This window comes from Parus major, chromosome 13 (assembly GCF_001522545.3).
Source record: "Parus major isolate Abel chromosome 13, Parus_major1.1, whole genome shotgun sequence".
NCBI classification, from domain to species: Eukaryota; Metazoa; Chordata; class Aves; order Passeriformes; family Paridae; genus Parus; species Parus major.
This window is the reverse complement of record NC_031782.1, coordinates 3,496,633-3,508,034: the sequence shown is the minus strand read 5'-3', so window position 1 is coordinate 3,508,034 and position 11,402 is coordinate 3,496,633. Positions and strand designations below refer to the sequence as shown.

Genomic DNA, 11,402 nt, shown 5'->3' with positions numbered 1-11,402 from the left:
GCTGGCACCAGGAGCTCTCCAAAGCAGGACTACACCAAGCAAGAGCCCACAAACAGGACATTCACAAGCAGCTAGAAAGAATATTTTATTTTAGCAAAGCTAAAGAAATGCTGGCTGCCACACAGAAAGTGAGCAGAACGGCACAGCCAGTGCCAAAAGTCTTTCATGGATAGTAACAACCATCTCTGCCTAATGAGGGTCCTTCCTCCATCACACCAGAGGCTTTTTCAGTTTGGAAAATATTCATGTCAAGCCTGCCCTTGCACGTTAACCTGAGGAAAAAGAGCAGTCACTGCACTTCCATTTTTTCTGGCTTGAGTGATGCAATGAAATTCTTGTACTCCTCGGGATAGAAATTCTTGTAAACATTGATCTTTCTCTTAATCTGTTTGGGAGTATCCTGGTAGTAGTTCTTCTCATCCCGAGCCATTTCCTGCGACAAAGGAGAAGGTAAGTGAGAGGAGCAGCCCCAAAAGCAAACACCAAACCAGCCCACCCACACCAGTGTGATCACCGCCTGACTCAGACAGGGAGCTGGCCACAGTTCAAAGCATTTTTTCCCTTAAGAATCAGCTGACTGCAAAACAGGATCCAGGACAGAGAGGATTAGAGGTTCTCATCCTGCTGATGGGAAGATCCAAGAGTGAATTACTCCGGGTGCTCCTTGCTCTGGAATGTACCTTGTAGTTCTCCCCGTGGTTCTGGATCATGTATCGCACATAGTCAATGAGGTCTCGTGAGAGCGTGTTTGACTTCTTCTCAGGGAGGCTGGCCTCCAATTCCATCTCTAGGCAGAGGACAGAGGTAGCGTGAGCGAGGGGAAGGAAGCAACAACACCTCAGAGATCCTCAACCTCCCCCAAGGTTGACTCCAGCCACACAGCTCGGCTGCTGGTGCATGCAGGGACGTTTCCTAGCGTGATGGTGCAGGAAAATGGCCAAGACAACAGCCCTCTGCTCAGGCTGCAGGCATCCAGGGCTGCATTGCAGCTCCTCTCCAGCTCACATGTGAGGAGCAGACCCTTTCAGCCCAGGCTGCAGAGTGTGATTCCTGCCCAACCCACCACTGAAACACGAGGTATTGCCTCCACAGCTTTTTGTCACCCTGGATGCACACACCAGCACATCACGTAGTGACAAGAGCCCTCCTGAGGCTGCAGGGACAAACACTGTGGAAAAGACATGCTCCTCCAGAAGGCTGGATAAGAAACAACACCCTTCCCTACCCCTGGCACAGCACAGGATGACAAAATAACCCACAGGGGCTTAGGGGAGCCCCAAATGCAACACTGACCATTCACCACGTATGGTTTCCGCACTATTTTCTTTCCTGGCTGTTGTCCATCGCTTTCCACTTCCACCCCCTGAATTACAGCAGAGAAAAGACAAATGAAAAAAAGCCGATTTGGAAGAATGCTGTGTCCCCACACATTGTTGCCAAAACTCCTAACTGCTTCTACGTGGCTGCACCGGGCAGGAAATCCCAGCTGGCTTAAGTAGAGCCTTACTTGTAGCATTAAACTGGCTTCTGGGCGAGGCTGTCAGCTGAGAAACACTGTGTGAATGGAGACAAATGGCAAACAAGGTCATTCCTACTTTCTCCTTATGTTTCTTGGGGCCACCTTTCACCTGAAATCGTTGCCCTCTTATGCAGATGGGCCAGGCTGGCACTGCTGTGCACAGAGAACCATTCTTTATTATCAGAAGAAACTTGGCTGCAGCGCTGCCAACCCCACCTGTCTCTGGCAAGTCCCAGGAAATGGACTGACGTTTTTTATATTTATTCTAAAGTCCATTGTGTCTCCGGAGCTCTGTAGCTCGTTCCCACGCCAGGATCTTGGTGAGATAAGTGTGTAGATCAAGATAAGATATGTATCCACCGGCAGAGACTTATCCAGAGCCACCTGCCCCGTGCTGGAGGCTACCTCCCCCCGCAAAGGAGCGGTCACAGCCAAACCCTTCCTTACCAGCAGCTTCTTCGGGATGGGGACAGCCTTGTTGGGATCCTCGGCCAGGCCCATCTCGGCCAGGTTCTGCGCCACCGACTTGTGCGGGTCCCAGGCATGGCGGATGTGCGAGCTGCGCAGGGACAAGGGACATCACTGCTGTGTCCCTCATCCCGCGGCGCTGCGCGTCCCCCTCCCCACCGACACGTGCAGCGGCTCCCGGCCGCCCTGCCCCAGCCCTCACTCGGCCCGCGCCCCCCGTGTCCCCGGCGCTCACCAGGCGATGCGGGGCGCGGCGCGGCGGCGGGCGCTGCGGTACAGCCGCTTGCGGTTGAGGTTGTAGGAGTATTTGTGCCGCCGGCTCTTCCCCTTGGCCTTCGGCATGGCGGATACACGCGAGCTCGCCACGGGGCTGCCGCGCACGCCTCGGGGCACCACGGGAAGTGTAGTTCCGAGGCAGCAGCGCCGCGCGATAAGTGTGGGTGTCGGACTGCAACCCCCGGCATGCACTGCCTCGGAGGCGGTGGCTACGGCAGCTGGAAAGGGCCGTTGTTGTCACCTTGGCCATGGCGGCCGGGCCGCCCCCACCGCTGGAGCCCAGCCCGCTGCCCACGTTCTCTGAGGAGGGATTCGTGGAGAAGTTCGTGCGCAAGACCCGCGAGAACCCCCTGGTGCCCCTCGGTGAGGGTGGGGCGGGGGGTAGCGGGACGGAGGCTGAATGAGGGGCGCGGGGGGTCGATGGTCGCCGGTGAGGGGCCGGGCCCTCAGCCCCAGGCCGGCTGCAGCCCCGGGAGGCGCGGCTCAGGTTTGGGAGTGCGGTGGAACCGGCCCGCAGAGCTGAGGCCCGGGGGAAGCCGCACCTCACAGCCGCCCTCCTTCCCCGCAGGCTGCCTGTGCACCGTCGGTGTCCTGGCCTACGGGATTATCTGCTTCAAGAAAGGCCAGACTCGGCGCTCCCAGCTGATGATGCGGGCGCGTGTCGTAGCCCAGGGCTTCACCATCGCTGCCCTGGTGGGGGGCATGGTGGCCACGACTGTCAAATCCCGACAGTGACATCGGACAGAAGCGAAGCTGCGGCCACGGGCAAGAGTCTACCAGCAACCCCGGCTGGCAGAGTGAATCCTGGCTGCAGATGGAGTTTTCTGAGAAACTGTTGTGATGTCTCAGTGGAGCTAGTTCTGGAGCACTGGAAATGGGGTGAATACACTCTGTGATTAACATGTAATTTGGGCTGTGGCATTATTTTTTTGTATCTCTCAAGAGCTCACCCTCCTGCAGCACTGAGGCTGCATGTCACTAAGTCTCACCACCCCTGTCAGACTTCTTGTCCCTGCTTGATGCTGTCACAGGATGATAAAATTGTGTCTTCTTGGTCGTGGACTGAGGTGTGGTTGTAGTTAGGCAGTGACCAGCATTTGAGAAATGAGCTGCTCATGAGGAAGGAACCACTGCTTATCACTTGGTCCTGGCAGGACAAAGTCCCTGGGCAGCAGGAGAGGCAGTTTGGGAGGTTGTGTGACCTGTTCAATTAAAATTGGTGAGTAATAAAGTGAATTGCAGCAAGATTCTTACTGATACTGCATTGCAGAGCACTGAGAAGCAGTAAACAGTGCAGGGAAAAAAGGGAGTGGGCATGGCTGTCTTGAAGCTGTGGTGATGCAAGAAAAAACAAGACATGAAAGTCCCTGTGAAAACAAGCAGGGAACTCACATTTCTGAAATGGGGTCTGGCTGTGTTCTCTGGGATGTGCTGCCGCTTCGGCTGTTCCTGCTGGGGAGTCAGCAACACTTTATTCCCTGAGGGACCTACACTGCCTGTGTCCTGACAAACATGGTCCCACTGTAGGCTTTGGCTCATACCAGGGGGTTTGGTGATCCACGAGGCTTTACTCTCTCATGCCAGGGCTAGGAGGTCATGAGGCCACAGTCTCTGTTCATCTCACTGTGGTTGCAGCAGCTTGCAGCTTGGGCTGTTTCCAGGTGTTCTGTGAGTTGGTGCCTGTGCCCTAAGTTCTTAAAAGGATGGGCTGATAGGGATGAACCCTCTGTCTGCAAATGAGCACATGGATTGTCCTGTGCAGGGAATTGTGCTGGTGGGTCTTGGCAAAGAGAGAGGGAAGGCTCTTGCTCAGCAGAGCTGACCTCTGAGACATGAGGGTGGGCAAAAAGCCATTGCCAGTGCTGAGCAGGGTGAGCTCCACCTCAGCACTGGGGAGCCCAGGGCCTGTCTTCCCTCTCTGGCTGCATGTGCAGAACATCTTTCCCAGAGGAAACTGCATTTAGCTGCCTCACTGGCACTTCCAGCCAGGGCAGGGCAGGGCTGTGAGGAGCGGTGGGCGGGCAGATCCATGAGCACAATCCCTTGGCAGCTGAAGAGCGCAGTGGACAGGGGAGCAGCTCAGCCTGTTTGGACAAGCCAGAGCTTGCAGCTCCTTGGGGACAGAACCAAGCCCTGGGTCCTGCTGCCACTGGCTTTGGCCCCATCTGAGCACAAATCCTCCGGCCTTCCCCTCCAGTTTTTTCCTGTAGAATGTTCCTCCTCCAGCCCCATCCTTTCCACAAGAGGCTTTATGGCTGTGGTTTCTCCTAAACACAATGTGCATCAAAAGACGACAGTGCCCTGTAGGATTGGAGATGTCGGTTTATTGTAACAGGTAATTTGGACAGTCACAGATACCAAAGCCAAGGGGATGTAGAATAGCTGTGGGCACGGCTCCCCGAGAGCTGCCCCAGCCTGACACGGAGCACATGGCAGCTGGGGGACCCAGGGGCCCAGCTGCCTGCAGGGGCTGGAGGGACAGAGCACAGGGGGGACACATTGTCCCCCTCAAGTAGCCAGGGGTGTTTCCTGCTGCTCTGCGATGAAAGGCTGAGGCAGGCAGCCGAGTCCCCAGGTGTCCTGCAGCACAGCAGAGCTGCCTACACATGCTGGAGCTCAGGGGGGCCAGGCAGGAACAATCAGCCCTATGGGCAGGGGGCACAGTCCCAACACACAACACTGATTCCCTACACACCCATTTACCTTCCCAGCCCACTGGTGAGATCATGGCCCAGGGCCATGGGGGCCCAGGCACCCCCCACAGCTGCAGCAGCAGGACTGGTGACATTCTGGCCCTGGAGCCACATCTGCAGGGCAAAAGAGCTCTGCACACTTGATTTCCAGCTGGAAATCAAGTGTGCAGGGCTCTGCAGAGGGGCTCAAGTGAATGTTTTGTGGGCTCTGCTCCAAGTCCCCCCAAGCTGCTGCACGCCCTTCCCAAGCCCTCAACAGCTCAAGGCTGTCCCTCTCCTGCTATGAAGGAGTTGTGAAGGTTCGCAGGACTGGTGCCATCCCTGTCAAGCAGAGGAGAGAAAGTTCGAGCAGGGAGCAGGACTGAGGCATCTCCCTACACTGCCTTAGGTGGGCAAATCCAGGGGAGGGGGCAGAGCAACTGCAGACAGATGTGCAGGTTGTTCTCAGGGACACTGCAAGCCGAAGCACCAGAATTCTGCCCAACCCTGCTTTGGGTCCCTGGGTTAGGAAGCTGTGGGGCTTGACCTGCCCCACAGCAGCTTGATCTTCCTATTTCCTTCCCTGCAACTACACAGCCTCCATCTCCCATTCTGGTAGCAAGGGAAGGAGCAGAGCAAAGCCAAGAGTCCCCCAAAGCCTGACATTCCACATTCCCATCTGCTGGTGTTCATGGGGGAAGGACAGGAAGCATCCTGCACGCTGCCCCCATAGTGCCTTCCCAGTGACCCACACCACTGTGCTGCCAGCAGTGGGACAGATGGGACATGGACACTGGAGCCCCACATTATTTTGGGGCATAGCCAGCCTGGGCAGAGTTCTGATGGGCTTGGGGCAGCTGCTGGCAGTCCAGGTCCAACCTGGGTGCCTGTATTCACATTCCTCAGTCCCTGCCAGTCTGACAGTGCCATGCTGCAGGTATGCTCCCTGCAGGACCCAGCAGCGTGGAGCCAAGCCATGGCTGTTTCTCCACCCTCCCAACCCTGCAGACAGCAGCCCAGGACCCCACTGGGATCCCTGTCTCAGGGCTAGGACTGAGGCCTGGACATGGGGCTGCCAGGACAGCTGCAGGCAGGTTTATTTCCAGCACAGGGCTGAAGTGGGGAACACAGGATGGGATATTCCCTGCTCATTTAGCCAGGCCCTCAGACACAACCTCCTGAAGAGCCTGGGCTGGGGCTTCCCCACTAACTCAGCTCTGCCACCCAGTGCCGCTTCCCAGGGAAATGCCACAGTGATTTATAAATAAGTGTAAAAAGAGACCAATGCACCTTTTAAGCAAAGGAAAACCATGGGGAGAGTTATACAACCAGTGACTCGAGCACAGCCGAGGCGCAGATCAGGGAGCAGGCAGCGGGAGGCCCTTCCTGGGCTGGCCCCTGAAGCTGCCCGGCTCAGTGAGCCCAGCCATGCCCACTGTGCTCCCGGCTGTGCCAGGCACAGCTAACGGGACAGGGGCGTCTGTTTGAGGGAGATGAGCACCGAGCGCATCCGTGAGACATCCTTGCTCTGCTTGCTGCTCTTGGGGTTGAAATCACACAGCTGGGCCACCTTCTCCCACTCAGAGCCTGGGGTCTCCTCCTTGGACTCCTTCAGGAATGCTTCCTCCGAGGCTCTGCAAAGACATCGAGGGTTGTCACTGGCAGACCCCTTTCCAAAGGAGACTCTTCCTTCTGTCTTAAAAACCCTTGTGTTCCTGCTTCCTGTCCCTTTACTCCAGCTGATGAGCTGAGCGTCCTCTGGGACCCAGAGACACGCAATGCTCAAGTCTGCCTTTGGCTGCTCTCATTCATCCAGGGGTGCAGGAGTGTCTGCCTCTTCCCAAGACTTAACCCCCAGAGCCATCCCCAAAAAGGCTTAAGAGCCCACACCTTTGCGTCTTCAACCAGCTCCCACAGAGGCATTTCCAGGAGCTCCACTCATCTCCTAAAACTCAACCATTTGGAGACACTTGGCTGCATCATCCTCCCTCTGGTACCTCACCAGAGCCCAGAACCTCCCAGCATCCCCCCTCCCTTTGGTTGGGCAGGCAGTGCTGGGGCCGGGACCCCCAGAGCCTGAGGGGCAGGATATGGTCTGTAAGAGGCACATACACGTAGCCAATGATATCGGCGTCCGGCTGCTGGTAAAAGGCTTTGTCAGCGATCCTAGCCCCAGGCACAGAGAGAGAGAGAGCGGAGCGGAGCGACAGGCAGGCAGAGGGTTAGAAACAGAGAACAGAGGGGGTTAGTCCTCCCAAAGAGTAACCCACACACTGCAGCACACCAGGAGAACCTGGAGCCCAACCCTGACCCCTGCAACACCCACGCAGGGGCAGGAGGCACCAAGATCCCAGGGTGATCCCAGTGTGGTTCCAGCCAGAGTGGCTCTGCACAACCACCAGAGCCACTCCAAGACCTGGGGTCTCTCCCCTTGCTTGGCAAGGCTCTGTCCATGCAGGGCTTGGCCCCACTATGGGGAAAGAGGCCCTCAAACATCCCAGGAAGGCAGACAGTCCTCTTGGCCATGCTGACCCCAACATACCTGTTGTTTGCTCGGTTCTTCTCCATCTGCTCATTCTGACGCAGGTTCCACTCCTCCAGGTCCTTCTTGGCCTTCTCACGCCATTCCTGCTCAGTCACCTTTGATGCCGCATCTAAGGCCCGAGTGAGAGAGTCCGTCAGCCACACTGGCACCTGCTGGGTGTGCTAGGCAGCCCCTCAGCAGGCAGGACAGCTGCAGCCCCTCAGACCTGTCCCCAGTCCCCACCAATATTGGCCAAAAGGCACCACTGCCCCAAGGATAGCAGATCTTTGGCAGGGGCACAAGACATCTCTCTGGGATGCAGCAGGATCACCAAGAGGTGAGGGACCCCAAGGTCCCTGACTGCCATGTTACAGGGGGGTACAGGGGGGTTACACATGGCCTTGGGTCTCACCCAGCTCCTCCAGGCGCTTCTTCTGCTCCTCCCTCCACTTGCGGATGCTCTCGGGTTCCTGGGTCAGCCGGTCAGCCTTGGCTATGGCTGCGTAGGCATCCGTGGGGCCGTTGGACTCCTGCAGGACATGAGCACCTCACCATCAGCACCAGCGTTTCCAAGAGCCCAGCCCAGTCACCTCCAAGAGCTGGCAGTAGTCAGGACTCCACACTCCCAGCACTGACAAGCCAATTTAGGAGGTAGCTTAGGACATGTGGGACAGTGTTCCCAATGTGCTGCTCGAGCTGCTGTCCCAGCCTCAGGCCCTTTCACCTAAAGCCTTCTCAGTGCTTCCCTCCTTGACTTGCAGCTCGCTGCCACTGCAGCTGCTGTATCTTCCAGGCAGCCCCCCTTGCACAGGGCAGACACTGACCTTGGAACTGCTCCCCAGGGATTTCCTGGCCCTCACTTGGGCCCAGGGAGCTCCAGGACTGAGCTGCTTCCCTCACATCTGAGCTGAGGGCCCCACCAGGCCCAGCACCTCCCCTGACACCTTCCACTGGCCAGATGCCCAGTCTGACACCATGCTCAGCAATGGGATTACAGCTTTCTTCCAAGATCCTCAATCTAATTAAGTCTGTCCCATTCCTGATGCGATTATCATCCTGTACACCAGGCATGGACAGTGCATATGCCCCACTGCTGGGCACCAAGTGGGGTGAAGGGCTTGTCAAGACACTGGCACTGCTAACAGCAGAGCTGTCAGGCTCCCAGAGGGATCTGAGACCCAGGTGGGTCCCCCCAAAAGGCCCCTGGCCATGGGGCAAGTAGTTTTTATGGGAGATCCAAGTCCCCTAACAGCCCTATCCTAGCTCTGGCCTCTGTCAAGAGATGCTCCTGCCTTCCCCAGAGGCCTTCAGAAGCTACCCAGGCTGGAGAGAAGGGGCTTCTGTGGGGAATGGACGATTTGTCACCTGCTCTTAGGGCTCAGGCACTCCTTCATGGCACAAGCCACCTGCAAACAGATGTGGGGCAGGTCATGGCATCTTCTCTTCAAAGAGAATGGAGCAGCCAGGACTCCCACAGGAGACCCAGACCTTTCCAGGAGCACCGTAGCTGTTCTGCAGCTAGATAGCAAACTCCAGTCAATTTTTGGGGCAGAGCAGCAGAATGCTGGCCCCACAGCCACCCAATCTCCCTTAGCAGCCCTGGGCCAGCAAAAGGCTGAGCTCTCACCTGAAAGACATCTCCATTGACAGTGGCTCCTCCATTCTGGAAACCTGCTCAAAAAAAAGGAAGAGAGAAGGAAAAACACAACTATGGCTGCTGCAGGTGATCCCAGAAGGGCTGATGTTCATGAAACTACATCAGACCAGTTGCTGAGAGCTTGTCTGTGCCTTTTTCAGCCCAGCACACCCATGCACAACACCCCCACGGTGTCCTGTCCTTGGTGGAAGAAGCAAGCACCTTTCACTCTCCCACACAAACTTCTGCAGACATTTACGTCTTTATGGTGTTTTTACTGGTGTTTAATCTTATCTGAAGATTAGGGAAACTGCTCCAGCACAAGACTGACACCGGCTTCTGCTCTGACTGTAGAAACACAACCTGACCAACCCCAACCTATAGAGGCTGCCAATGGACACAGCTGATCCAGGAGCTGCCGGCCAACTGCCAAGGCAACTCTCCAGGGACACGGCCCATGGAAACACTCCTTGTGCTCCACCAGGACAGGAGGGCATGCCTGCAGGCCTTGGGAGCCCACCTGGGATGAGCTGCAAGGTTAGGGTTGGTAATGAGGCACCCATCTGCCCCCGCAGCCCCAGAGAGCTGCACGCCGGGGTCACAAAGCCAGCATAGGCGGGGGTTTTGTGCTGACAGGAGAGAAGAGGCTTTGAAGGAGTCACACTCCAGGCCCTGAGCTTTCCCCAGTGACCACAGGGCTTCTCCTGGCCAGCCAACAGCAGGTACAGACACAGTGCAGCTCAGGCCAACACTGTCCCAAAAGTGCTCACCCCCACGACTACACCCAGCTCCAGCCTGTCTGACTGCATTTATCACTGTGGCTGTCAACACCTCTCCAGGCCCAGATCTGCCTCCATGGCCCTGCATGGAGAGCTCTGAAACCACTGCTCCACAGCCAGCATGAGGAGACCCTGTGGGGCTAGGTTAGGGGAAGGAGTCAGAGCCCTGTGGCAGCAGTGCCCCTATGTCCATACAGAGAGCAGATGCCAGAGCCCCTGCAGACTGGAGGCAAGAGATCAGAATTAGCACATTCTACCTGCAGGGCCTGGGACCACAACATTCCCAATGGCAATATCTTCCATTTTGCATCCTAAAGGGCCCTCCTGTCTGTGGGGACAGTGACAAGGCTGTCATTGCTCCTCAGTGCCGCCTGGATGCCTTTTACACTGCCATAGCTGGGAGCACTGAAACATGGAGTCGGGAGTCCATTCAATCCGGGAAACCCAGCCTGAGCACAAGGGGGAGAAATCGTCCCATGGCTGGCACATCCCAGCTGAGGATTCACTCCACATCCCCAAGGTTCAAGAAACCCTTTGGGCACAAGCACAGGCCCAGACAACCCTTGCTAGGATGCCAGTCTGGCCCATAGGGTCACCCTGCCACCGGCCCATGAGGTGCAGCACAGACCCCATCACCCACCGGGGATGCTGTGCATCCCCCGGGGACCCCAGCCCCGCCTGGATGCGGCCTGGAGGGCCCTTCCCTGCCTTCGGGGCAGAAGGGGGCACAGCCCTCCGTTATCCCACGAGGTCGGGAGCCCGCCCGTATCCAGCGGGAGCGCAGCCGGGCGGCCCCCGCGGGCGTGCTCACCCTGTTCCGGCGGGGCCGCCTGCCCGCCCGGGGCGGCGGCCGCCTCGCCGTCGGTCGGCCCGAAGCCCTCATCGTTCTCGATGCCCGCGATCTCGCTCTCCTGCTGGGCCAGAAAGGCGGCGGCCGGGTCCTCCTCGGCGCCAGCGCCCTCAGACGAGGAAAAGAAGCCGAAGTCGTCGGCCATGACCGGGCCGCCCGCGCCGCTCCCGGTCCGGCTGCGCGGCTCCGCTGGGCTGGGCCCGACTGTGGCCGGGCGGAGCTGTCGCTGTCACTGCGGCGGCGGCGGGCGGGACAGCCGCGCTGACATCAGCGCCGGGGCGGGCTCACGGGGGCGTCCCGCCTCCCCGCCAGTCGCAGCGGGAGCCGGGGCTGCCCGCCTGCTTCCCCCGGGACTCGACTAGCCGCGGTCGCGCCGCGCCGACCCCTCACGCGGGCGGTCGTAGCTGCGGGTGGGAGCGGGGCCCCCTCACAACCTCCTCCATCTTAGCGGCCGCCGCCATCTTGGGCCCGGCGTACGGGCGGCCCAGCGGGACGAGGGGTCCCGGGCAGGACACACCCGGCGGGACCGGAGGTAGCGGGCGGGACGCACCCGACGGGACCGGAGGTGCCCGGGCTGGACCCACTCGGTGTCCGGCAGCCCCCGCGGTGACGGGAACATAGCCAGCTCCCGGGGGTCTTCGGCTCGTATCTCCCCCCTTGGGCTCAGGGCCCTCTCCC

General features: G+C 58.4%; 3 protein-coding genes across 4 annotated transcripts; 1 reads left to right on the top strand and 2 right to left on the bottom strand.

The window, feature by feature from the left end:
• Positions 1-60: 60 nt before the first annotated feature.
• NOP16 (NOP16 nucleolar protein) lies at positions 61-2,388 on the bottom strand. Its single transcript, XM_015641646.1, has 5 exons — positions 2,223-2,388; positions 1,967-2,078; positions 1,294-1,363; positions 681-787; positions 61-433 (listed from the first exon to the last, which is right to left on the bottom strand). Exons 1-5 carry the CDS (start codon positions 2,327-2,329, stop codon positions 290-292), a joined length of 540 nt encoding a protein of 179 aa, XP_015497132.1. The 5' UTR covers positions 2,330-2,388; the 3' UTR covers positions 61-289.
• A 58-nt stretch (positions 2,389-2,446) lies between these two features.
• Positions 2,447-3,170, top strand: HIGD2A (HIG1 hypoxia inducible domain family member 2A). Its single transcript, XM_015641647.2, has 2 exons — positions 2,447-2,626; positions 2,832-3,170. Exons 1-2 carry the CDS (start codon positions 2,512-2,514, stop codon positions 2,996-2,998), a joined length of 282 nt encoding a protein of 93 aa, XP_015497133.1. The 5' UTR covers positions 2,447-2,511; the 3' UTR covers positions 2,999-3,170.
• A 1,397-nt stretch (positions 3,171-4,567) lies between these two features.
• CLTB (clathrin light chain B) lies at positions 4,568-10,959 on the bottom strand. Of its 2 annotated transcripts, XM_015641644.1 has the most exons (6): positions 10,686-10,959; positions 9,087-9,130; positions 7,872-7,989; positions 7,478-7,589; positions 7,048-7,101; positions 4,568-6,569 (listed from the first exon to the last, which is right to left on the bottom strand). In XM_015641644.1, the coding sequence occupies exons 1-6, from the start codon at positions 10,867-10,869 to the stop codon at positions 6,398-6,400; spliced, it is 684 nt and encodes a 227-aa protein (XP_015497130.1). In that variant the 5' UTR covers positions 10,870-10,959; the 3' UTR covers positions 4,568-6,397. The 2 variants fall into 2 exon arrangements, with proteins under 2 accessions (XP_015497130.1, XP_015497131.1); XM_015641645.1 differs by lacking the exon at positions 7,048-7,101.
• Positions 10,960-11,402: the final 443 nt, after the last annotated feature.

Coding starts and splice junctions, on each gene's coding strand:
- NOP16 (XM_015641646.1), bottom strand. CDS start 2,329: ATGCCGAAGGCCAAGGGGAAGAGCCGGCGGCACAAATACTCCTACAAC. Junction 2,079..2,222: donor GCCGCGCCCCGCATCGCCTG/GTGAGCGCCGGG, acceptor GTCCCTGCGCAG/CTCGCACATCCGCCATGCCT. Junction 788..1,293: donor GAAACCATACGTGGTGAATG/GTCAGTGTTGCA, acceptor TCCTCTGCCTAG/AGATGGAATTGGAGGCCAGC.
- CLTB (XM_015641644.1), bottom strand. CDS start 10,869: ATGGCCGACGACTTCGGCTTCTTTTCCTCGTCTGAGGGCGCTGGCGCC. Junction 9,131..10,685: donor GGCGGCCCCGCCGGAACAGG/GTGAGCACGCCC, acceptor TTTTTTGAGCAG/GTTTCCAGAATGGAGGAGCC. Junction 7,102..7,477: donor AAGAACCGAGCAAACAACAG/GTATGTTGGGGT, acceptor GCCTGGGGCTAG/GATCGCTGACAAAGCCTTTT.
- HIGD2A (XM_015641647.2), top strand. CDS start 2,512: ATGGCGGCCGGGCCGCCCCCACCGCTGGAGCCCAGCCCGCTGCCCACG. Junction 2,627..2,831: donor GAACCCCCTGGTGCCCCTCG/GTGAGGGTGGGG, acceptor CCTTCCCCGCAG/GCTGCCTGTGCACCGTCGGT.